This window comes from Syngnathus acus, chromosome 14, assembly GCF_901709675.1.
Source record: "Syngnathus acus chromosome 14, fSynAcu1.2, whole genome shotgun sequence".
In the NCBI taxonomy this organism is placed as follows: domain Eukaryota; kingdom Metazoa; phylum Chordata; class Actinopteri; order Syngnathiformes; family Syngnathidae; genus Syngnathus; species Syngnathus acus.
The window spans coordinates 236,415-262,869 of NC_051099.1; the positions used below are offsets into that span (position 1 = coordinate 236,415).

A 26,455-nucleotide genomic window follows, 5' to 3' on the forward strand; every position below is an offset into this window, starting at 1 on the left:
GGCGGGCGCGCAGGCGGGCAGCCACGCAGGCAGCCACGCAGGCAGGCAGGCAGACAGCCACGCAGGCAGGCAGCCACGCAGGCAGCCAGGCAGGCAGGCAGGCAGGCAGGCCATTGCCAAGCCGCTGTTTAGATGACCTGGAATTGTTTAGTTTTTTTTCAAATTTGTTTTGCTTTAATCCAGAGGCAAAACATGACAGACATACATATATGCTATTATTTAGTTTTTATCTGTAGGCTAAATATCTCACTCTGCGCGTTTCATTTTAGAAATAAACAAATGTCTGTCATGATATCCTAATTGATTGAGATGCAGCGGTATCATCAGCGTCCCTTGAAGGACGCGTACGAACCCAAATGGCCCCTGTTGGATTCTGTTTCGCTTAGCTGCTTCCCCAGTTTGTATTTTGCGTGATGCAAAAATAAATACATGAACAATGAGGAGCAATCACACGCATCACTTCCTGCTTTCTCTCTCAATTACAAGAAGATTTTCACCATTTTCTTCCCTCGTCAGCAGCCAAAGATAAACAACATGAGCGTATATGAGCAAAAGAAGCGGTGTGACGTACGACTCGACAAGGTTTCAGGTTGTTGTTTTTTTCTTCCCCCCCAACAGCTCTCTGTTTGTTTCTCCTCCAGGTGCTCGCCAGACACCTGCCGAGAGATGCCGGCGGCCATGATTTGAACATTAATCACACGAGTGACGCGGCACTCTGGCGCAACAGGCCTCGCGTACTTCCGGATGGCAGGTGGCGTGGAAAAGCAAGCAGGTGCACGGCGCCTGACAACCAAAGTCACACACCGATTCCTTCCTTCCTTCCTTCCTTCCTTCCTTCCTTCCTTCCTTCCTTCCTTCCTTCCTTCCTTCCTTCATTCCTTCCTTTCAAACACAAAGGCAATCTTTTTTGCCACGCAAACCCAAACTACCAACTACCCAAAACCAACTTTCCCAGCATGCTCGTCACGCGCATTAGCTAGCTAGCACGCTAGCGTAGATGAAACGCAAGCGAAAGCAGAGACTCATTGCATTGACTCATTCAACTCACACACACACACACACACACACACACACAACACGTTATATTTACAGGACTGAGATGCAAAAAACATCATCTGTAGGTGTGTTTGAAGTACGCTCTGTGATTTTTTTGTTTCTCCTCTCCAGTTTGCCGTCGGGGATGGGTGGGAAGCCATCGTGCGGAACAGCTGCTCCATCGAATTATCACCCGCCTAATCGGGCCTGCCTGCTGCTTTGTAGTTGCCGCAGCTACCCCGAGGTAAACAATTCCCTGGAAAACAAACTTGCACGCCAACAGGAGTTTCACTTTTATGTCGTCGGAATCCATTTTTACCATCAAAGCGGCCGCGTTGGCAGGAGAAGAACACCTTTTTGGAGTGTCCTTCAAGGAATTCATTTACGAGCGGGCTCCAATCCATTTTGATAAAACGTCAAGTAAGCCTTTATCTATTCCGACGCCACGTCAATCGGTGAAAAAGCCAAATCCATCTCTGTATGATCAAAACGGAGGGCCCTGTGGGGGGGACACCTGTGTGTGGGGGACACCTGTGTGAAAAACTTGACCTGAAGCGTCATGATGCACCTAAATCAAATCTCAAATCAAAGAGAGTAACAAAATAGTGCACCGTATAAAAGAGACAATAACAAAATGATCAATAGAATTTCAAGAAATCCAAAAAATGGTTATTTGTTGAAGCTCTCTAGTAAATCCAGTTTTTGCCCTGTTGTAACGTACATCATAAAAAAGCAACCGAGCGATGGCTGGTATCTATCTCGCTGCTCCATCCTCTCTCTCTCTCTCTCTGTCTGTCTGTCTGTCTGTCTGTCTGTCTGTCTGTCTGTCTGTCTGTCTGTCTGTCTCTCCGGCTGCTAATGCTTAACAACGCCACATTGGCAAATCCACAGCCAGCCGACGTCAGCGCCCGTACCCAACGTGTAATTGCACTTAATCACAACGACGACGACGACAACAACAGAAAGATGGCTAAGTGGTCAGCCGGGTATGAATAGCTGCCATTGTGGCTGTGCTGTGAGCTGATGGCTTTAATGCACTTTGGAGTGGGCCTTTCTGCGGCGGCAATAAGTGCAGGCCTGCCCTTTGCTCTTACCTGCGCACTGGCAGGTATGGAATCGGACCAGGTCCAAAGTGGGAGCCGGCAGGCGACTCAAAAGAACAACAACAAAATCTGACAATGATGAAGGAAGACGCAAGTGCAATCCCATGAAAATACATCACTCAGTTCTGATTTGATGCTTGTGAAGTTGCATATGAGGAAAATAGTCCATTTGAATGCATGTGCTTACTGCTCTAAGTCTGTCTGTCTTTTCCAGCACAAAAGCACATGGTCAAATGTCAAAAGAGCATTCTTTTCAATTTCATGCCTCCGCTCCAAAAAAAAAGCCTCATAACTCAACACAAATATGGATCCTAGCAACACGTTGATTCCTCACGCACGGCAGGGGAATTGCTTGATATGAAAGTCCTTTTCCTCCTTTGATTTAGTCGAATCAATAACCCGCCGGACGAGAAGCTAATCCCGCCCGCCGCTTTTTCATCCAAATGATCAACTGCGCTCGCCATCTCTGTTTTATTCGACTCGGCGGCGCTCTTTGGACCGCTGAGATGCAAATGTAGGGCGAAGAAAGCAAAGTCAGACGGAAAATGCAAATAAGCCAGCACGTGCATGGTGCAACTTGCCATCAGATCATCATGCGGCAATGAAGCAGCATGTGGCTCATTGGCTATAATCATGCGGCGATGAAGCAGCATGTGGCTCACTGGCTACTTGATGTCTTTTATGAAAAAAAGATCATATTCCGAGAAGATTGGTGGAAGTTTGAGAAGCGCTTTTGTCAAACTCCCAAACGAAAGCTTTTGCAACAATTTGACTTTGCCTTCTGTCTGTCTGTCTGTCTGTCTGTCTCCCTAAAAGCGTCTTTTCCTCCTCGTCGGTATTCTCAGCCTTCCTCCCGCTCCGGCTTGTGTCGTCACATTTGGGGAAACGCAGCCCAAGATAAAAAGGGAAAAGGGACCAATTAGCGACTGTGCGCCAGACTCAAACCACAGGAGAGTCTCCGCTCAACTCTCTGTTTTCATTATACGCAAAGAAAAACTCCTGGAAGTCACTTAAGATCAATTCAATGCAAAATCATGCGAGGCTAAACTTTCCCGCTTTGTGTGCGTCATAATGAGAAGGGCGTGGTGGCATTTGTGCCAGTAAGCCGGCGGGAGGAAAATACATCCAAAATTGTCCAGCGTGCACCAGCGTGTTTAAAGAATGCCGATTGCACTTCCATTTCGATTTCTGGCACGTTATGACCGAGTCACGTTGCCGCCGTTGTCGCAAATGCAATGGCTTTGAATGCAATGTCAATACGAGACGACCTTGGGGCTCCAGCGAATGCGCATTTCACGCCGTGCTATACGCGTATTAGCGAGCCGGCGCGCGGACATTTTCCTCGCCGCCGCCGCCACGGCCTATTTACTGGGTAAACAACGGCGTTGTGTCGACAGGCTTTCAAAAAATAATCACCCGGATTAGATTTGGACCCGAGATGCCGAGCTTGCTTTTTTTTCCTCCGGCTGGCTGCCGGCAGGACATTTCCAATATTTCCTAGGTGGAAATTGAAGCATTAAAAAGCGCGCGCATCAATATGCTAATACGTACGCGGGCTTGGCTCAGCGTGTCACAGGAAGCGACAAATAAGCTTGCGGATTCTTTTTTGGGAGCTATTTCAAGCAGAACATTCGATTTTGTGTTTAATCTTCCGCCACGCTTGCTGACATGTTTGCTTTGTTTATTCGTCGCGGTTCAACGAGAGGTTAGGGAAGTGGGAGTGACATGATCAACGACTGGCCTGAAAATGCCTCGATAGATGTTGGACTGCCAAGTGAAAATAAACAAACAGCAGCTCGTACGAGCGGTCACCGTGGCAACGAGAGTCAACACCTTTCCCGTCATTTCGGCAATGATCCGACAAAACGCAGGAGGAAATTGTGCAGGACCACCAAATGTATTTGTTCTATTGGGAAAGTAGCTCAACAATCAAAGCGGCACGAGTTAGCGCCGCTGAGACAGTTGCACATGTTGCCGTTTTGAAGGCATCAACTAAACATCTCGTTCCCAGCTTTGCCATGGATGCATTCTTAAGAGCAGCGCAACTTGTTGTTGGCGTGATGCTGGCTGGCTGGCTGGCTGGCTGTACTTTTCCACTTGTTTCTCTTCTCTGGTTCTCCCAATGATCACTCATTTATTTGCTAATCTCTCCATCCAGGCGCAGTCTGGGTCCGTTGCAGTTGGGGGAGGGAGCAGCTGGCCCCTTTTTTTGACTGGCCAGGTTAAGCACACGCACATGCACACACACGCAATGTAGGACACGTATTTGGCAAGCGGTCAAGGGCCTCCATGATGAATGCAAGCAAAGCCAAAGAACTCGAATCCGTCTGGGGCCGCCTTGAGATTGACCCGTTGGCACGCTTTTGAGCAGGAGCGACTCGCAGGAACACTATGAAGTGACGTAAGAGGTCCATTCGCAGCCTTCACGTCACTGTGACTGAAGCTCATCTGCATGGAAGCCCATTAGGCGGAGATACGAGGCGCTCGGGCGCCCAACGATCTGCTCCAAATGAATTCATGAATGAGGGATTTTCTATATTTTTTTCTTCTTCTTTCCCCGCCGCCGCCACCGCCGCCACCGCCGCCACCGCCGCCCACTTCATCTTCCTCTTTATGCATTCATTTCCCAGTCGGTTTTCTTTTGGCCACCAAAGCCTGGAAAAACGATCGTTTCCATTTCCACATTGATCGACGGATCCCCGCCGGTCTCTGAGGCTTTCATGCATTTCATTTTCAGGGGCGATATACTCACAGAGTGACGCCATTTGGTCCCTCAATGCCTCCCGCGTGTCGCATCCATCGATATTTACCCCGCGGGGATGACAGTCTGAGTGTGTTCTCGCATACGTACGCTCGACTAGTGACATTTAAAGACTGATTTTTTTTGCAAAAAATAGACATGTTGGCGCCTTGGCAAGAGAAAGAAATGGAATGTTCCCTAGCGACTAAGTCGGTTGCTACCATCGTGACTCCATTGATTGATTGATTGATTGAATGAATTTATTTTCATGGGATAATTTTCAACGCTGTCCTCCCGCGTGAACGTTTGCCGCATTTTCAGCCAGCCAGACAGAAAGAAGGGCGAGCCGGTGTCGGATGAGCGCGGAGCCATAAAGCAAACGCTCCTTCCACTCAGCACGCCGGTCATGGCCGATTTGCCGCGCAAAAGTGTAATTCCTCCGCTGAATTACCACTCGTCGACCTTTCGCGGCATTACCAAAGGGCACTTTCACGCATAAATTTGCCACGCAGCGGCGGCCAGGCTGTGCTTTATCACCGCCGCCGCCGTGAGTCCATAGAAGATGTCATAAATACTCCATTGTCGCCAAACCTGTTGACGAACGCTGACGGTTTAGGAGTCATTACGGGACCAAATGAGGAAATGCAGAAAATAACTTAAGCATTCATTAGTCGTTCCATAATTGGGGTCGCGCCCTCGACATGATATGGCGAAGCTGAGCACTTGACCCCTCCGGATGATGATGTTCCGGCATCGTCGCATACATAATGGAGGGTCCTTCCGAATCCCCAAGGGGTCAACCGCACGTGACCCCCCCGGCTAATCCCAACCTCCGGCCTGCAGGGAAAAAAAACGCTTTATCGCCAAGCCTCCCGGTTGTGACAATTCAATCGGCCGCCATGAATTATGCATAAATCTGGGAACGGGGCTCTGGGATGTATGACCCGCAGGCTTGGGAAGGAAATCGTAAAAACATGCGGAGAGCCTGACCATGATGGTCGTGATGAGGGAATGACCGATTGACCGACTGTTGCCATCAAGCGTGACGAGTTGGCAGCCATCCTTCACAATAATAATGAAAGAAAAACAAACAAACAAACAAACAAACGTGTGAGATACCGAAGCAGAAATTGCGTCAGTGTTAGTGAATCATCTCAAGTGAAATTTGGGGCGGCCGTCAAAAATTGCCAAACGACCGGGCCTCAGGTGTGGTTTTTCGAGAGGCATTTATGAAACCAATTTGAAATATTTATGCTCTTGTTGTGAAAAACAGTGGCAGAAGTGACGCCTGCTTCCGAGCGCCTATTACTTTGAAATGGCTGCGCGGAGGCGGAAGGAGAGAGAGGAGCGAGCTGAGCTGAGCTGAGCAGAGCAGAGCAGAGCCGTGCAGAGCCAAGCAGTCGGCCGGGGCTCGTTCGCTGGCGCACGCCGCACGGCGCGCGTCTCCGCTCCCTTCGCTTCCCGTCCCTTCCCTTCCCTCAGCTGGTTGTTGCGATGAGGCGGAAGGAAAAGCGGCTGCTGCAGTTGGCCGGGCTGCTCGTCGCGGCTCTCCTCTTCCTCCCCAACGTCGGTCTGTGGTCCTTGTACCGGGACCGGGTGTACGACAGAGCGGCGGCGACGGCCACCGCGGCGGACGGCGGCTGGCGGACGCAGGTGAGCGAGCCCGAGTGACCGTTTGGGGAGGGAACTCTCCGTGGTGCTGAACTTGCAATGTTACCATTGCTTCGTGTACGTTTGCCCGCTGCTTAGCGGCGGTTGCCTTTCCGAGCCACGTATGTGTGTCATGACGAGTCATGAAAATGCCCCCCAAAAAGTGATATTTATGAAAGTGAGCGTCGCTCGCGCCTGACCTTCTCCCTAATAACCTTTTAAACAACACACATCTCATTTTTATTGAAAGTCGACGCCGCGCCTGGAACCAATTTCATTTACTTCTCGAAAAAAGGAACTTCTGTGCTCCCTGGTGATTTTCAACAGCCTTTTGAGCTAAGGTGATATGCCATCATGGCACATTTGATCCATTAATCAATTGGCAGCTATTCATAAATGAGTTGTTGGGGGTTTTTTTTTTTTTTTCTTTCCCTGCTGGAATTCCCAAAGTTAAATTAAATTGGGCTTTTTAATGACTTTTGCACAATGGCAGGCACGCACTACTTGAATGTGGATCCGCTGGATCTGTTTTTATTTATTCCGCACAAACTTGGCTATTGTTATTTCAAGTCACACAATGGGTTGATGGGCATTGTAACCGCTTGGACTGGACTGGACTGGACAGGACAATTTTGTTGTTGTCATGTGACAATGTCATGTAATGCTAAGCTAGTCACCAGAGTGACACAATGCAGAATTTGCTATTGTGACATGACAAAAATTCATCAACTCAATTCAGAGCATTTTTTTGTTCTGCCGCTATTTCTTTTTAAACGGATTTTTTTTTTCTAAAAAATCCAAAAGAAGACTGCTTGCTGGGGGAACGCGCCCCCCCCCATCCCCCCGGGGCGACAAAGCGTGCGTTCCTATGCATTCTATTTCATCCGGCGTATCAGGCCGCGTCTGGTCGCGTTTAAGCCGCTCTGATCTCGCTTGGCTGCTTTCCTACGCTCGCCGTGTCATCTCCGAGCGAAGCAGACGCAAACCAACAAGGGGGAGCAAATGTTCGCTACAAACGGCTCTAACAAGACTTATGTGGGAAAGGCCTGAATAGGATTAGCGTATTGATTTTTGATTTCTTTTTGTACCAGCCCGGCGGGATCAGCCGAGCGCAAAGCCGAGACGTGCGGTCGGTCCTTCATTTGTCTGTTGCGGTGGTGTTTAAGAATCGGCGAGCAGGACAAAAGATGAATGGTGCGAGTGGATCCGAGCAGGAAACCAGGGTTGCGACGATTCAGCGCCGAAAGAAAAACCAAAGCTGTCGTCAGTGTGTTTGATAACGCAAAAGCGATTTGTGTCCGACGAATGGACGGCATCGTCGATCAAATAGCCGCAGCTCTCATCTGGGCTCGCTATTGTCCTTTTCTGCCTTTTCGTCATTGCGGTGGATGGCCCCGAAAGCGACCTGAGTAAGTGTTCAATGACTCGCCGGTGAGAGAAGTGGCTGACCGCGAGCCGGCAGGCAGGCAGGCAGGCAGATGTGGGAGGTGGCCAGGCGATTGCGTCTCGGAAGCGCCGAGGATAGGAGAGGAGGGAGGGGCGGAACCGACGAGCGACTGCTATCTCTCAGTAGGTGGCAGGCAGGGAGGAAGCATTGACCCCGGCAGGGTGTCGAGAGGATGCGCGGGAGGCGCCCGTCTTATCGCTCTTAGCGTGGGATTCAAATGGCTTTGTTTTGCAGGAGGCGACTGCAAAAGTCTGAGACCAGGCGCTTTCCAATTGAGACATGAAGCTGGAAAATAATATCTTCACAATATTACATTGGAAAATTAGCACGTTATTCAGAACCCAACTATATCGAACCATATACTACATAGAACAAAGCCTTTCTCATACGACAACATTCCTCATGAGGATTCGTGTACGAGAGGGAAAAGCCAAATGCCACGGCAATCGGTGGCGAGCCAGCCGGATGAATGGACTCCCGAGCCGGTTAACGGTTTGTCAACATGTGCAGACCCACCCGCAAACAAATCTCAGGCACCTCTGCCCATAAAAGACCTTAACCATGTTGTTCCCCTTTTAAGATCACTTTGCTATTGCCTGACCGGTTGTACCTTTTTGGAAAGTTCCGCCCCCTGTAACCCCCTGTGCTTTTCCATCATTAGTAGAGCCACAAAGAAAGGTTTCTAGACGCCATACGTGTGCGTCTTCCAAACTGCCGATCTTTCAGGTGCATTGGTTTTGGTGACGCTAAACTGCAAATACGTATGTGCAATTCTTATCTTTGTGGGTGAGCTGACTGAGCGCGGTATTAAGTCGACCGACTCGCACGTACACGTCGAAGCAGCGAGCAAAGTTCAACCCCGAAAAGTTGGCAGTCGGCCTCGATTATCCAACTCGCCCCCCGGCAAAGCCGCCGCATCGGCGACGACAATGACCCGATGCCGAGTCGTATCGATCGAGAACGTCAATTCTCCCCCAAATGCTTCATGAAACCTTTGGATGGATGGATGGATGGATGGATGCTCTTCTCGCCCGCAGGGGGTGAAGCGGATGAAGAAGGTCGTCCAGATCGGGCCAGACGGCGTGCGACGGACGGACTGGCACGACTACGACGCCATGCGAAGGGATGCCGCTCGAGTTGGTAATTCCAAAAAACAAACTAAGCCCACCCTTCCCCGTTTCTTACTCCAAGTCAAACAGACGCTTGATTTGTTAATAAGCTGACAAAGATTTTGCTGCCCAGTGAGCGAGCGGGAGTGCAAATGGAGCTCCTGCAGTCGTTTTCAAACGAGAAACCAACGTCACCACGGGGACCCACGGGGATGATGGAGTAACGGTGATGATGCTGAGCGATTGATACTGGCCACCGGGGTGGAGGGAGGGAGGGAGGGAGGGAGGGAGGCGTTTAATCATCATCCCGCTAAGAAAAACAACAACAAATCTCATTAGCACCCGTCCATTTGAAAGTGAGAAGAAGTTAGCCCCTACGCACCAATTTTACGGATTGACCAGGAATTTAGTGGACCTGTTTATTATAACAGAGCACACCAAAACAAAAAAAGGACCCGTGCCGGTAACTGAACGGGAAGTCGGCCATTTTGGGCGGAAGCAGCCGTCTGAGAAGAGTCGGAAAGCTCGCTAAGGCGTCTCCGTGTAATTCGATCAACTCCTCCGACTGAGCCGAACCGGAGCTGATGCCCTCTTTCCCCGCAGGAAACGGCGAACAGGGAAAACCGTTCCCCATGTCCGAGAGCGATGGGGCGGATCTGGCCTACAGGGAGAACGGCTTCAACATCTACGTCAGCGACCGCATCTCGCTCAACCGCTCCCTTCCGGACATCCGCCACCCCAAGTAATTCTCCATTTTTGTTCCCACACCAACCGTGTTCTATGTAAACTGCCTGTGGAACTTTAACACAAAACAACAACTGACCATGAAGGAGAAGCGCTCATCTGACAAATTGACAATAAAGCAGACTTTGATCTGAGGCCAGCCACGTCAACTAATTTAGCTGCACGCCATTCCAAGAAGCTTTTTACAAGTGGATTCCACCTGCTCCGAAGGACTCTGCTAGCGAGAAAGAAAAACAACAACAACAAGGATCAAATAGCAGTAGTTGTTGATCACGAACCATTACGGAGAAGACTTCATCGGTGGTTCCGTGTCGGCTTTTGATGATTCGACAGCTTTGAAATCAACGAGGTGGCTTCTGTAGGTGGAAGGACACGCCCTCAAATCTCACCCGAGCTTTACAAAGCGGTTGGTTCCACTTGGGAAGCGCGTGTTCTGAATGGGAACACGGATGCCGAGCGTAAGGCGCTTGCCGCACGTGTCGGGACAAAGCTAGCGTGGCCCCTTCGGGAGTCGACATTCGGCCATCTTGAAAAAGCCATCCCTGCTCGCTTAACCTTTTGGACTCCAATGGTCATTTTCTCTCCGTTTGCGCGTTAGCTGTAAACGGAAGCTGTACGGCGAGAAGCTGCCCAGCACCAGCGTCATCATCCCCTTCCACAACGAGGGCTGGTCGTCGCTGCTCCGGACGGTCCACAGCGTCCTCAACCGCTCGCCTCCGGAGCTCATCGCCGAGGTCATCCTGGTGGACGACTTCAGCGACAAAGGTAAGCAAGCGTACGCGCGCGCGCGCTCCTTTTTTGTCATCTTTTGCTCCGACAACACAAGTCCCAACTGGAACGGGTGCCACTTCATTTGACAAAGCAAACGTCCCATGAAAAGAGCCCATTAGGCTAAAGCCACGCACGCCTCATAAACAAGAAGGGCTCGGCGCCTTCGCGCATCATGAAACACGCGTCATTTACGCATCGATGCCGAGCAACTATTGTTGGAGTTTCATGGAAAATGAGCCCGTCTGGGATTCTTTTCCTTCTCGGGCATCGGCCAAAACGAAGGGCGGCTCCAACGCCACATCGTCAATCAATCCCAGCTAGGCCGTCGGCTGTGATGTTCTGGCTCTGTCTCGGGGCCGCTGCCCTTTCCTTTGATTAGATCTCATTCCGGCTGTAATTAAGCCTCAGATGCCCGAGCAGAACGTGAACTTCAATCGATGGCGATGAGAGAGAGAGAGAGAGGGAGGGGAGGGTGGTGTCATGCGTTTGTGTGCGCAATGCCACGCAAATCAATATTCTTTTCTGCTGAAAGGCCTCCAGTATAAATAGGCAGCGGAGGGAGGAGAGAAGTGCTTCGTCACGGAGCAGAAATATCAAACAAAGGAGCACGAGAAGGTGCGGATGATCCCCCGTTGACGCTCTCCTGGGCCCTTTCTGCAAAACCCCCTGACAAAAGCTACAAATTGCTCTGCCGACGCTTCCACTTTGCGGACGGCGGCGGCGTGGGTCCGCTTCTAGCCCGTTGCCATGGTGACCTTTAATTGAGTCGTCAAGCGGGCGCAGTAACACTTGCGCGAGCGACCCTTAGCGCTACTAGCCAACTGGCTTTTCTCTCAACAAATGGACACATTTCCGAGATTTGTCCAAAGTGCGTATCTTACGAGACATGAAGGAAACGGAACCTCCTTGTTCCTTTTGTCCAGAAGTCTCAATTAGTGTCATCCTCCTCATCGGAAGGCGAATAACGGCAAATAATTGAGCCAGAGTGCTTTGGAGAGACGGCGAGCCGGTGTCAACGGGTTCCCATCGATCATGATGTTTGCGTGGAGGGGACAGTTGGTAAACAACACCCGCCCTTGATGACGCGTTGGCCTGCCTCCGCGTTCACAGCGTCTCGTGCGACTCTGGAAAGTGTGGCTTGCTTTTTTTTTTTTTTACACAGCGGCTCTATTGTGCTCTGGCATGTCCACCGCGTACCTGCCTGGCTGTGTGGCTGCCTGCGTGGCTGGCTGGCTGGCTGGCTGGCTGGCTGGCTGGCTGGCTGGCTGGCTGCCTGCCTGCGTGGTTGCCTGCCTGGCTGCGTGCCTGCCTGCCTGGCTGCGTGGCTGCCTGCCTGGCTGCGTGCCTGCCTGCCTGGCTGCCTGCCTGCCTGCCTGCCTGCCTGCCTGCCTGCCTGCCTGCGTGGCTGCCTGCCTGCCTGCCTGCCTGCCTGCCTGCCTGCCTGCCTGCCTGCCTGCCTGCCTGCCTGCCTGCCTGCCTGCCTGCCTGCCTGCCTGCCTGCCTGCCTGCCTGCCTGCCTGCCTGCCTGCCGGCTTTTGATTAACCACAAAGCGGCAACACGCTCCACTTTGGAGCGCTTCCTCTTGATTGTGTCGCATTGACAAAATATAGAATTTTTGGATTATTTTTGAGAGTGAGTAAACATTTCAACAGTTTTTTTTCTTCCTTGATGGAAGGCCAGCCTCGCTGCAGGTGAATTGTGCTGTCTGTCAACGGGTGTCCTCTCTTAATCCTGTTCAAAGAGCGCACAGAGGAGCGTCCGCAGGCGGGAAAGCACAATGTAAACGCCGCTCTGAGTGAGAAATGATTTGAAATCTCCGATGGCTGTTTCGATTCCCTCAGATGTCACGTGAGCGTGCAGCCGCCCCGCCTTCTCCTTTTCCCGCCATTCGGGACGCTCAGCACGGGCCGCCCGGCTTTCTAATAGAGACTAATGTGTTTGCCGCCGTTTTCTGCGCGCTCATTAGCGTGATTAATCGTCTCCTTGTGTTGGGTAAACACTTTGAGACGTATTTCAATTTATTTGGGAGAGAAAATGAACCAATCACAATTAAACGCTCTGATCTTACCCCCTGCCTCCCTTTTCCGGAATCTCGTCTCATGAGAGAATTAATTTGCCACTCAGGCTTTAATGCTCGTGTTGTTGTTTTGGTTTTTTTTTTCTCTCCGCTTGATTTATCGGAGCCTTTATTATTTCTTTCTTTTTTTTCCGTTATGGCTTTGACCCTTCCAACCACCCCGTCCTTCACGGCAATGTCACTTTTTACAGCGTCCTTCACTTGTGTCCTTCCCTCCCACAGAGCACCTGAAGGGGCCGCTGGGGGAGTACATGGACCGCCTGCCCAAAGTACGCATCGTGAGGACCAAAAAGAGGGAAGGTCTGATCCGGACCCGTCTGCTGGGCGCCGGCGCCGCCAAGGCGCAGGTCATCACCTTCCTGGACTCGCACTGCGAGGCCAACGTCAACTGGCTGCCTCCGCTACTCGGTGAGGAACCGAACGGAATGACTTCTGCTGCTAACCAAAGCAATCGCTTGCCTGGATTTCTTTTGAACTCATCCCCTGACGCGGAGGCTATTTCGCCATCATCCTCTCAGACCGGATCGCCCAGGACCGGAAGACCATCGTATGCCCGATGATCGACGTGATCGACCACGACAACTTTGGCTACGACGCGCAGGCGGGCGACGCCATGCGCGGCGCCTTTGACTGGGAAATGTACTACAAGCGCATCCCCATCCCCGCCCGCTTGCAGAAGGACGACCCCAGCGAGCCTTTTGAGTGAGTGGCGCCTTTTGCGTGAAATGGACTCAAGAAAACGGTGGGCGATAGATAACCTCTCCAATGTGCACTTTTGAGGCCTTTTGGGTGATAATCTGGAGCCCAAAAGCCGCCGCCGCCGCCGCCGGTTGACGAGACAAGCGCACTCTGATAAAAAGGTCACCTTTTCTGTTTTGTGTGTCGCAGGTCTCCGGTGATGGCGGGCGGGCTGTTTGCCGTGGACAAGAAGTGGTTCTGGGAGCTGGGCGGCTACGACGCCGGACTGGAAATCTGGGGAGGGGAGCAGTACGAGATCTCCTTCAAGGTAAACTCAAATGGAGACCAAATGATGTGTTTTATAGCCCGCCGTCGCCATTTAACCGCGCGCTAACACTTAGCTTGTCGCGGCCGCCCTCGCTGTCTTAAGTCTGCTCAGATATATTCGATTGGCATTTTCTATGAAGATCCCCATTAGCTGATAGGCTTCTCTGGAACATTCTCCCGAGGTAGGTGAAGAGATTAGCGGGCTCTGGCGCTAATCCGGGCAAAGCCCCGAGACGCCGTCGCCGACTCGAAGCGCGATGCCTTCCATCCAGAGCGTGCCGGCGATGAGAACGCGGAGCGCTACACGCTCACACCGCCAGATAACATCGCGACTTCAAACCGGACAGACAGTGGTGCGCGCGGAATAGCGCGGCTAACGGCGCAAATAGTCAGGTCCATTAAAAACGCCATCAGAGCAGGTGTCCCTTCCGTCTCCGCCGTTGCGGGCGACCCCGCGCGGGAGGGCCGTTCATGACCCGCTCGCTGCCAGCCTCGTAGTCTTATTATTATAGTTATTCAAATGGCACACGAAGTGATTGGACATAGCGCATACTTGATGTTTTATTTATAGACTCAAAAAACACAGCCAGAGACTAGAGACTGACGAGAGTCCGCTTTCTGAGCCCAGAGTTTGTCTTGCAGCTACATCTTTTATTCATGCACCAGTGTGCGCGTGTGTTTGCGTGTCGCTCGGGGCTAACGTTAACACAGCCGTGTTGCTATTGCTCCCATTTGGCAGCCTGGCTTGAAAGTCCAAACCCTGACTTGACACCCAAACTTTGACTCTGCCGCTGTTTTAAAAAAAATCCTCATTTGGAAGCCAAACCTTAACCCCGTAATTTGTAACTCGAAATTGAAACGGTGAGGCGGGTCTGACAAAGGACTATCTTCATTTTGAACCTAAACCTAACCTTCATTTCAAACCTGAACCTTTGACGAAAACCCTCATTTGCAATCCAAATCCTGCCTGGAGACCGACCGCACGTGTGCGTGTCTCTCGGTCGGCAGTTGTGGATGTGCGGCGGTCGCATGGAGGACATCCCGTGCTCCAGGGTGGGACACGTCTACAGGAAGTACGTGCCCTACAAGGTGCCCGGCGGGATCAGCTTAGCCAAGGTAAGGTAACCGCTGGCACCTTTCCCCATGCCAAGCCTCCAAAGCCGCACATCTCCCGCTCTCGCAGAACCTGAAGCGCGTGGCCGAGGTGTGGATGGACGAGTACGCCGAGCACGTGTACCGGCGCCGGCCCGAATACCGCCACCTGTCCGCCGGCGACATGACGGCGCAGAAGGAGCTGAGGAGCCGCATGGGCTGCAAGAACTTCAAGTGGTTCATGAGCGAGGTGGCCTGGGATCTGCCCGAGCACTACCCGCCCGTGGAGCCCCCCGCCGCCGCCTGGGGCGAGGTACGGCGGCGCCGCACTTTGTTTTGATTCGGCTGCTTGGTAGCTAGGAGTGGAAGTAGAAGCAGGTGAACCTGACCGGCCGACCCTCCGCAGATCCGCAACGTGGGCAGCGGCATGTGCATGGAGGTCAAACACTTTGTGTCGGGCAGCCCCGTGCGCCTGGAGAACTGCGCCAAAAGCCGCGGCGACGTGGCCTGGAGTCACGGTCAGGTGAGCCGGCCGAGCCCGTCGTCGCGTCGGCCGGCGCCGCTCGCCGCTAACCTTGGCTCCGGACGTGCAGGTCTTAACGCTGGGTTGGCGCCAGGACATTCGCGTGGGCCACCCGGCGCACACCAGGAAGGTTTGCCTCGACGCCGTCTCCCACAGAAGCCTCGTGGCGCTCTACGACTGCCACGGCATGAAGGGGAACCAGCTCTGGCGCTACCGCAAGGTACCTACAAAGAAGCACCGCCCGTCACCGATTGGCTCATAGGAGTGTCGCCCGGCAGGATAAGAGCTTGTACCACCCGGTGAGCAACAGCTGCGTGGACAGCAGCCCCAGCGAGCGCCGCGTCTTCATGAACGCCTGCGACGCATCTTCGCTTAGTCAGCGGTGGCTCTTCGAAAGAACCAACGCCACCGTGCTGGAGCGCTTCAACCGGGGCACCGATTGACGGCGCCCTCGCACCACGGTATCTTCAGAATTGGTCTTTTGGGGGCGGGGCTACAACATTCCAGACGCTTACAGTTGAAAATGACGACAAAGTCACTGAGCTAACATAGAACGCAAATCGGCAGAGACGAACGAGCTCATGGAAATGAGTGTGGACGTTATGTTAAGCCACTCGAACAAAAACGGATGCTCTCAGTGCCGTGCCTGATCTTACCTGGCCTTTGCACAGGTATACAAAATGGAGGCCGAATAACGAGCTGTTTGGCAAGCAGTCTAGAAAACGCCGTCGTGAGGGAGCCGCTCGGTCCAGCGGACGACGTCAAGAATCCAGTCGGGCATCAAGAACTTGAGACTGGGATAAAGGTATGTCATAATAAAGAATCATAAATGCCTTAGACCGCTCCAACTGAGCTTTGTGGTTCAAAAAGAAAAAGACTCCAATAACTGGCCCCACCCTCGTCCACTCGTTGTACCATTCATTTCGGACCAATAACTGTCTCCCTTTTGCCCCTCGGGTAAAATTGAACAAAAAAGAAATAAATAAATAAAGGCGTCCATGTCACTACTTTGGGAAAGCCCTCGGACAAACTTGAAAAAAAAGTTCCATTTTCTAGGGAATCCCCCGAATTAACAGCGGCGTCTCTTCCCAGGTGGTCCCGGAGCGGGGCGGCCGCTCACCCAAGACCCTCCGAAGAAGTTTACTCTCTACTCTTAAAGCGCCGGTCTCTCCGCAAAAAAAACCTCTCGGATTTATAACGGACGCTCTTCTTCAAAATGGCCGCCTTTGAACTCTCGCACGTGCCGCCGACTCGTTTCTCGTGTTGATTTTGTATCCGGTAAAGTTGCTGTGTCACATGTGCACGTGGAAAAGCAACATGAAGGCGAAAAACGCGCCAACGGTGAAACACGAAGACTCGGTCGTCCCGGAAACGGAAAAAAAGAGGCAAAAAATGTGGCCTTTTGGGTTCGAGCTCTGCAAAGTTGTCGAAATCCGGTTCCGTTGAATTTGTACGAACACCTTGGAGGTAAATAAAGCCGCTATAGACCTCATCTTGTCTCTTTTCCAGTTTCTTGGGAGGCTGCGACATTTCCACGTGCACTTTGTAGCTCCGAGAAAGAGGAGACATTTCGCCGCCCGCTGACGTGCGGTTGTTGAGGCAAGCACACAATTCCCCACTTCACCACCAAATCATGGGGCGTGGCTGCAGAAATGAATTTTTTTCTTCCCGTGCGGACGAGTGAACGCATCAGGCATGAACTAAGCTTCATTAGCGGCGTGCCGCTAGCTGATGGGAGACCGGCGGCCGGCCGGGGACTCGCTTTGCACATATGCGCTCGGTCATATCCTCCTCACGGGACGCTTTTGAGCGCGCTTTGGAAGTGGGCTCGCGGCTCTCCCTGCTAAGTTTCTTTCAAATTGAATACAATGCGTCTTATCTTTTGAGCACTTTTTATTTTCCAGGTCACGTGGTCCACCTGCTCTGCGTTGGTCATTTTTCGTCGATGCAGTTATTTCTTTTTTGATCCAATTGCAAGATTTGACGATCAATCCTATCAGTAAGGGGAATTCGATCCATTTCGCATCCTCCACCTGAGCCAGCTAAGCCGCTAACAATTTGCAACGAGGGATTCGATTTCGTATTCCGCACGCAGGACGGGGCCGGTGCACCGCCGGGAAATCGGACATCCATTACGGAAGCTTCCGCGTGATCCAAATTCAATTCCGCCGGCATATTTTCCGCCACTTTATACTTCCCCCGAAATCTTTGGGTAGGAAGGAATAAAGCTGAAAGAAGTCCCTGGAAATGCAAAGTGTGAACTGAGTCTCACTCGCATCCTCGGAGAGTAGCGGCATAAAAGGTAACCTGAGAAGAAAAGCAAAAGTTCTTCAGAAAGATTTTGCCTTTGTGACCGGAATCGCAAATCACCGAGCATTAGCGTAGCATCTCGGCACACGGTTCACCTCCGCCCGCCCGTTAAAAGAATTGAATATCTGGCGGCCGATACGTCTTCAACTTGTCCGACGTGGCCCCGAGCTAATAGAACAAGCTCGCCCGATTCCCCAGACGGTGAAATTAGCATAAGCGAATGTGGCCTTGCAAGCCAATGGTGTCGTCTCCACTCCCAGTCAAGAAGAAGCACAAAGTCCCGCTCGCAAACGACAGGCCCGAAGCGCCCGAATGACTCACCAAAAGGGCACGTTTTAAGCAACAAATTACAGTTGAAGCTTGATTCAAAGTTGGGAGGATCCGCATGTATCCAAGGCAATTTGATTGGCTCCAAAATACGTGCTCTTACAAGAAGCCCCTCCCACTCAGAACAAGCCGCGCCCACAGCCAACCTTCTTTTTCAATAGGATGCAACAAAAAGCATCAAATCATTGGGGATTCACTTCTTTTGAGAAGAAACATGCCAGAAGGAAACATTCCTTTTTTTCCGAGCTTGGTACCTGCGTGCTCACTGCCAAAACGTATCAGACATTCCTTCTGTCTGCTTTTCCGTGGAGACGCACTCTTGAGAAAGAGCGAGAGGCTGTTTTCGGCTTTCTTGAGCACCCGCAAGGGCATACAAAAAAGTCCTTATCGGATCACGCGGCGGCGGCGGCGGCGACGGCGGCCGCATAGTTTTCACATTTCATCACATCTCATCACAACTAATCACTTTTGACTTGCAGTGTAAAACTGTCTGAGAAAATATTTCAAAACTTGAACCAAAAAAATGGAATTGAACATTGTTGGTTTTTTTACTCCGTTCTGTAAAGTTCAACGTTCATTGCCAATTTTCTTTAGCCACATTCATATTGAAAAGTACCGCACTACATGTTTGTCTTTTTCCACTTATCATTCAAAACGTTGCGCAAAATATCCACATTTTGTAGCCCTTTGATTTTCTTCCCCGACTGCTGCCGTGTTTTCCTCCAAAGAACCGCCGCCCCCCTACCCCACCCCACCCCTGTGGCTGAAGAGCATCTGTTTGCCCGGATAAGATTGGAGCCACGTTGCGAGTCTCCTGTCATCGCGCTCATTGGAAAAGACGTCGGCGGCCGACGTACATCCCCAACACGCCCCCCCCCTCACCCTTCTCTGAAAAACCTGCAGTCACCCAGATAGGAAGTGACAGCTGCACAAATGCCTGTTGATTTGTTTGTTTCTGATATTTCGTTTTCTTATTATGGTGCGGCGGCTAGAAGAAGCTGACAGCCAACCCAAACACGGAAGCGATGCTGTCAGTTGCACTTGTTGTTTGCCAACATTTGATTCTTTATTTATTCTGCTTGGCCCACGTCGCAGAGGTGTCATTTAGCGGGTACTGCTAGATTTTGTTTTGATTTGATTGAACTCCCAATTGCATCAAAATCACAATAAGATCATCGTGAGCCCTACCGTACGGCATGGCATGGCACGGCACGGCACGGCACGGCACGGCACGGCATAGTTGGTGTCCCCAAAAACTCAAACACTCTCCGGTGGGAGAAGAGTCTAAGGCAGCAACCAAATGTGTGGGGGGGGGAGAACTAATCCCCCACAAAAAACCTTTCTCGACTTAGTGAGCCTCTTTGAATGAGAAGTTCTGATATTTGTCATTTTTCCCTGTGCAAAAACACTCATTGAACCCACGCCTGCTGCTGCTGCTGCTGCTGCTGCTGCTGCCGCTGCTGCTGCAAGAAAAAAAACTTGCTGACAGACAAGGACGATGACTAAAAAGCACTTCCGCCCACACTGAACCCTTTCAAAACTTTCCCCTTTTGCGTTTTTTTTTTTTTTGGAAGTTTTTACAGCGGCGAACCCCCCCCCACCCCGCCGGTCGGAGTGGATGCGCGCAGAGCGTGTCGGCTAATGAGAGACGCTTGACGGGTTGGCGCCGAAGCGCCTCTGTACATATTCAACATCCCCTTTTTGTTTAGATAGCGTTAACCTCCTTCTCACCCTCTGCTTGACGCCGGCACGGGAGAAAGAAAAAAACCACACGCCTGGTTTTCAGGAAAAGGTTAAAGCCGGCCGGAGTTTGTTCTCGTTTGGCCCGAAGGCTGCCGAGAGGGTGGGCGGGTCACGCAAAACAAAGCCTGGTTACTTTAGCGTTCAATTTGCAGCTGACATTTTGGCTTTGCATGCGCATTTGAAGCTAATGAACAAGCTAATGAAGCATTGGCGCCTGTGGAGCGAGGCCTAAGGTAGTATCGTAGCATTGGAACGCTAACGCTAGCTGTTAGCTAGGAGGCACGCGGCCGAAGGTTCGATATGTCTTGTAGCATTTGAACGTTATCGCTAGCTAGCTAGCAGCGGTGTCTTTTATGACTGCATCCATTTTAGTCTTCTTTGCGCTGCGCTTAGGGTGGAACCATCTTTTGTCACCTTGACATTTAAAAAAGCAGCTCAGTGTTAATTTTATTGATGTCAAAGGAAAGAGACTCCAAGCGTTTTGACGCTTGCTTTCCAAAGAAATGCACTCACAATGTCCGCCGCCGCCGCCGCCGCTATCCCCGCAAACAACACTCGCTCGACTGAGGGATGTGCAATTTTCAGGCGACACGGATATGCTTTCTTTGTCCTATTCTCCAAGGCTTCTGGCAGGTTCCCCGTAAGCGCAAAGTAATAAAAGGCCGGCCCGCCGCTGGCTGGCTGGCAGGCTGGCTGGCTGGCTGGCTGGCTGGCTGGATGGCCGGCCGGCCGGCCGGCCGACTGGCCGGCTGGGACACCCCCGTGGATTTCGTCATCTTTAAAAAGAAAAACTAAAGAGTAGGATGGTGGAATGACATGGAGGCTTTGGGGAATCCCATTGCACTTCATTCACCTCCCGCCACTGAAAATCTATCAAGGCCCACACGATTTAAAAGCCGTTGAAATTGATGACACTTCAACTTCTGGCCCACTTTATACAGTTTTGACAGTCCACGAGACCATCGATGGGCTGTGATTTTTAACTGTCCTTCGTCATTTGATTTGGTGAAGACCCGCTTTTCTCCAGACGTCAGGTAAAATGTGACGTTGGGTGGATGGCTTATCTCTCTGCGGCCTTCTGCTTCTGCTGCTTATCGCCGTCCATCTGTTGACCCGACCTGCTCTCTCTCGGCCGGCGTTTCAGGAGAGAAATCCACTTTTCATTTTATACCCTTCCAGTTGTTCACCACCAGCACCCTCGCCAGATCGATATCCAATTCTGCCGTCTGTCATCTCTACAAATAAGCCTTAACCCTGTCAACGTTCAGCTCCTACGAATAAATAACGCGAGTCGGCGGATTCCGTTTGGACGCCAATAACAAAGAATGCTCGAGACCTTCCACGGAGGCTCACTTAGTCATGACTCGTCCTTGAGAAGACTCCTCACATGTATGCTACATGTTATACATGTAGCCCCGCGGGCAGCGTGCGGGCCACAGGATGCATCTCCTCCAAGCTTTGATGAATAAAAGATGCGAGCTCATGGGTGGACGATGTGAAATATTGATACTTTTTCCTCTGCTCTTGTAAAGACCAGCAGGTGCCACATGAGAGTTGGGTCAAGGGGATCTATATCATCGAGCATGGTGCTTTTGAAAAAAAACCAACATTTTTTTTCGTCGTATTATTACCATCCCTTTCTCCCCTGCCGGGTATAATGAATCTGCTCAGACTGATGTTTGCATTGTCTGAGAGCCTGAGGAATTGTCTCAGAAGAAGAAGAAGAAGAAAAGTTAATGCCTCAGCACAAAGTCAAAAGAGATGAGAAGTTGTGCTCCAGGGAAAGCATTGCTTCCTATATTTCTTATCCACTTGAAAGCCAGACAAAAAATTTGCCGAGGCTGTGCGTGTGTGGCTTGGGTGGGTGTGCATAGTAGTGTGTGTGTGTGTGTGTGTGTGTGTGTGTGTGTGTGTGTGTGTGTGTGTGTGTGTGTGTGTGTGTGTGTGTGTGTGTGTGTGTGTGTGTGTGTGTGTGTGTGTGTGTGTGTGTGTGTGTGTGTGTGTGTGTGTGTGTGTGTGTGGAAAAACAATCACACCCAGGAATAAATCCACTGACCTCCACCTTGAGTTATGATTCCTGTGGGCCCGCAAACTTGGCAGGCAGCATTGCATTAAACAAGCAGCGGCGCCGTGTCGCTCCTCGGAAGCGAGCCTCAATGGCATCAATGGCATCACGCACACACACACACACACACACAGGTGACTTATATGCATGTATGCTTATGAGAGCTCCTCCACTGAGATGTCTTCTGACCCCCCCCCGTAGGATGACATCATTGATTGCTGGTGCAAATTGGATGTGGAACCCGAAGGCTGGTCTTCTGATCGTTTGCACTCGGTCGGCTCGGCGTCTTCCCACGGTAAGATGAATCCAAGTTCCCACTACAAGCCAAACGTTGATTTTGACTGGTGTATGCGGCCCGAGGTGTCCCTAAGTCTTTGTGACGGTCCAGTCCAGTCCCTGAGAGTCTCGTTATCGCCGGCGTTCAGTCAGCCCAGGTTGGCGTGAGACGGAAACGATTGCCTATTAGCCTCCCGCTTTCACCAAAGGAAAAAAAAAACCAACAGCAGCTAACAAGCGGCGCAATCACGCACGCGCTCATGGCGAGCAAACGTCCAACTTGTTTTAATGAGCCTTTGAAAAAATGGAAGCGCAAAGGACACCATTGATTGTCTTTCGAACATCTCGTCAAAATAACCAAAAGCTGCCTCGTCCGCGTTTGCGATGAAGAAAGGACGACTTGGAGCATGTCACATGATTTGATTGCGTGCAAGGCAATGTCGCTTTTCGTGTTTGACGCAAAATACGAGCTCATGTTCAGAAAGCGGACGTTTCGGTTTGGGCTGCATTTTCGGCTCAGCCTGACATTTTTATTTCATTGATTTTAATGTCCAACTTGTTTTCCTCATTTGTTAAAATGTCATTGTTACCCCGTACACATTTTGCTATATTTTAAAAGTGATTCCATTCCTAGGAATGAATCATTTGTTTGTGGTCAACTATTGATCGGCGAGCGATCAGCCGCGATTGGCTTCAGCTCACCAGAGACCTTAATGAGCGCTAGAGATAATGTCCAGGGTGTACTCGGTCGGGCAAAATTCAGCTCCGGCTCCACCCTAATGAGGACTTTGCTATGGAAAATGAATGTATGAGATGGAATAAATTGCACCATGCCAGTGGCGGCGGCGGCGGCAAGTAACTAAGTACACGTCCACTGACTTGAGTATTGTTGAAATGTGTACTGCTACTTTTCCAATGTAAAACTACTGAGGGGTGAAATCAGCCCCAGATCTGGTTTTGCCCTTTGTCTTCCATTTTGGGACAAAGCGATACACGGTGGCTACTTACGTTGGCCTTTGGGTTGAATGTGTCTTTTTACAAGCGCTTGTCTTGCATGCGCTCGAGTAAAAGGTAACCAGGTCTCCCTTGACAAACGCGCCGTCGTGTCGTGAGGAGAATCAACACAATACGGAGGGAGAGCCGAGCCGAGCCGAGCCGAGCCGAGCCGAGCCCTTACTGTAAACGCCGTCCGTCAAGTTTGCGCGGCGGCAACAGCCTTGATTGAATTGGATAATTAACCTTCTGTCGCGCTGCTTTTGTTGTGGCTTCTTTAAATCTTTTTTAATTGAATCTCGCACTCGGCAGCTTATTTGCTCATTAAAGCGAGGGACGCCATCGCCGCTGACATTTTTATTTTGACATTTTCACGGCGGGGGATTAACATTTGCGTAGATTTCAATCTGTCGGATTCCCGCTAATTGCGTCCTCCGACGAGGGCGCCGCTTGTTCTAATTGCCAAAGCGTGCGGGTGCCAGCGAGCAAGCGAGCGGGGCGGAATTGATAGGCCGGCCAACCAAACACAGCTAGCAAAAAAACCCACTTGGTTGTCTGGGTTCAAATTCCAGCCCTACCTACTATTTGCATGCAAGCCTTGTAGACTTTACATCCTTGAGCGCAAAAGGCAGAACATTTGAAAGAGAGGGATTAGTCGGCGTTTATGTGTATTTCTTCACGTCGCCTCAAGACGCTTTTGACAGCCGTCTGCGATTCGTCACACGCGGACCGTCTCGCGTAATCAATCAAGGGACAAGCGCAATATTAGCGTCGGGATTTAAGAGGTGGGAGGACGCGGCGGGGAGGAGATGAATCATAAAGTGCGCCTCTGACCTGACCCGCCGTTTCACGCCTAATTTCCTGTCCGCATTTCCCCAGGTGGTTAATAATGCACCTCAAGCGGACGACCAGGACAAATGAAATCTTGTGCTTTATGTATGCGGCTACCGGCAGTTGTGGCGTCGCTGGGCTGGGCTCGGCTCGGCTCGGCTCCCGAGTGCAAAGGAAAATATGTCCGTGTGTGAGTGTGCATATTTGCGTGTGTAAATGTGTCCATGTGTGTGTATGAGATGGCGCCATCTGAAAAATGCTTCCCCAAACATATCAGTAATTCCAGAAGGCACACTTGGAGCCTCACAGGACTTTATCATTTCAATTCTAAACAGGCTTTGCTGACTTTCCCGAGAGGTCTCCTGACATTGCTCGGAATATATGAAGCAAGTTTTCAAGGATTAAATCCACAAATAGTGGAAAATCCAACAACTATTGTTTTTATTTGATTGACATGACACTGTTGTCGGCAGCACAGTGACCTCGTGGTGCCTTCCAATCTTGGAAAACTTGTCGCTATATCTTCTTTTGGTTGTGTATGGAAAACAACAGGTCAGTTTTACTGCTACATTTTCTGGTCCAAAGTCCCCGACTGCCAACCTCGGCCTTCTCCGACCGAGCGTGATGCTCGGAATTTCCCCAGGCTCTCTTGAAGATAATTAGATCAAGTCCGTAAAGACCCGGCCGGTGAAATTCAGACAGCACTGCGAAATGCCACTGTTTAAAATGCAAATGCGTAAAAACAGAAAACAATCTTCTCCCATGGTTGGCTTTCTAAATGATGCACCATGAAAAAAGAATCGAGGCGAAATTAGCATAAGGATCAACCCATGGTTAAAGTTTGATGAGTCTCGACTATCCTTTTTTTCGCCCGCTTCCTTTCCTTTTATTTTCCAAATGACAAAGCAGGTGGTAAAGTGGATGTCCAGCTCACTACTGTCCGTATATATATATGATTCCCGAGCGCGGCACCGCTGCTGCTCACTGCTTCCCTCTCCCCCAGGGGATGGATCAAAATCACATGGGGATGGGTTCAATGCAGAGGACAAATTTCACCACACCCAGATGTGTGTGTGTGTGACGATCATTGGGACTTTAACTTGAACTTTTATATGTATTCCCTTTTTATTTTCAAAACAAGAATTCTTCATTATTTATAGAATTAAAAGTCCATCAAGGAAATAGTATGGTACCTAGATCAGACCCTTGTGGTACACCACCATAAATATCACCATCAGTATTTAGTTTAATCTGTAGTCTCATTGTAGTTGAAATATGCCATTTTTTTTCTAGAAATGATGTCTGCACATGCATTCAAATGAAAACAGAGCCGCACTGCTCTGCTCTGCTCTGCTCTGCTCTGCTCTGCTTTGCTCTGCACTGCTCTGCTCTGCTCTGCTCTGCTCTGCTCTGCTCTGCTGAGCTCAATCACTGCAGGATGATCGAATTTGTGATCTTTGCCTCCCGTTTGAAAGATCATCTCATACCGGAAAGACAATTATGAATTTCTGCAAACGTGACAGATAAGACATAGCAAAGACATAAATAGGATTTCTTGCCCTCCAGAATTATTGGCAAAGATGAGCCCTGAAAAAAAGTAATGAGCTTATCTTCACCGAGGCCACCAATAATACTGGAGGGCAGTGTTAAAAAAAAAAAAAAAAAGGGATAACATGTGAATTGAAACTGCTTTTTTACAGATATTATTTAGTTGTACCGGCAAGGTACTCTCTTCTCCCACCACCAGGCAGAAAGTGCAGGTGACCTTTTTTTATTTTTTCCCCACTCAAGGACGACATACACAGTTTTTCGCTAGTACTGAGATGGCTAAAGTGTGTCGAACGCAGGTAGCGAGCTGCGAAGCCGAGAATAAAAATGCTGCTTCTTTTTCTGCTTCTAACTCGCCGAGGGTTGTTGTGTCGGAGCTCGGAGATGACGTCCATAACCTCCGGGTGGCTTTCACACTGATGACCCGACACACTTAGCAGCGTGCCGCCGAGGTGTGCGCCGGGACAAAGTCACATTTTTTTTAGTACCAGGCTTGTGCCTCCAATCAAATATTTTCGCTGGCTTTCAATGGCTAACAAATCAATTGTATTTTCAATATCTTCTTTGATATGCCAAGCTGCCTGCCTGCCTGCGTGGCTGCCTGCCTGCCTGCCTGGCTGCCTGCCCGCCCGCCCGCCTGCCTGCCTGCCCTTGAGCAACGGAGCGAAAACTGAAACAGTCCCCATCGAGGACACCGCTAATCATTGTTTTACAGACCGAATTTCTCTTGATAGCCCAACAAAGGAATGGAGCGCTAATTGAACACGACGTGCCTCGGCCTAATGACCTGGAGGCGCAATGCCACAAAAAGAACCACGCTCTGGCTCTTTCCCTCCTTTCTTCTTGGTGAACATTGTTTCACTCCCCCGAGGGAGAGCTATTCAAGTATAATAATATGCCTTTACTCGCCACTTCAAATGTCTTTGTCCAGCTCCCCTTTATGGTTGCGGCGTAACGGTGTTGACGATAATAACCTCAGCCAAAGACAGTTGAAATGGCGCGCTTGGTAAGAACGAGTCACACTGATGAGAAAATGAAACCCAAAAAAACAAAATACACTGCAGG

At 50.6% G+C, this 26,455-nt stretch overlaps 1 protein-coding gene across 2 annotated transcripts; it reads left to right on the top strand.

Moving 5' to 3' along the window:
- Nucleotides 1–1,178: 1,178 nt before the first annotated feature.
- Nucleotides 1,179–16,471, top strand: LOC119133415 (polypeptide N-acetylgalactosaminyltransferase 10-like). 2 transcript variants are annotated; one of them, XM_037269218.1, is made up of 14 exons: nt 6,373–6,531; nt 9,013–9,115; nt 9,688–9,826; nt 10,427–10,593; nt 12,900–13,085; nt 13,196–13,379; nt 13,566–13,683; nt 14,691–14,798; nt 14,866–15,087; nt 15,181–15,297; nt 15,368–15,517; nt 15,576–15,754; nt 15,968–16,102; nt 16,390–16,471. In XM_037269218.1, the coding sequence occupies exons 1-12, from the start codon at nt 6,373–6,375 to the stop codon at nt 15,738–15,740; spliced, it is 1,818 nt and encodes a 605-aa protein (XP_037125113.1). In that variant the 3' UTR covers nt 15,741–15,754; nt 15,968–16,102; nt 16,390–16,471. The 2 variants fall into 2 exon arrangements, with proteins under 2 accessions (XP_037125114.1, XP_037125113.1); XM_037269219.1 differs by lacking the exons at nt 15,968–16,102; nt 16,390–16,471 and adding an exon at nt 1,179–1,279 and having other exon boundaries at nt 6,152–6,531; nt 15,181–15,292; nt 15,576–15,699.
- Nucleotides 16,472–26,455: the final 9,984 nt, after the last annotated feature.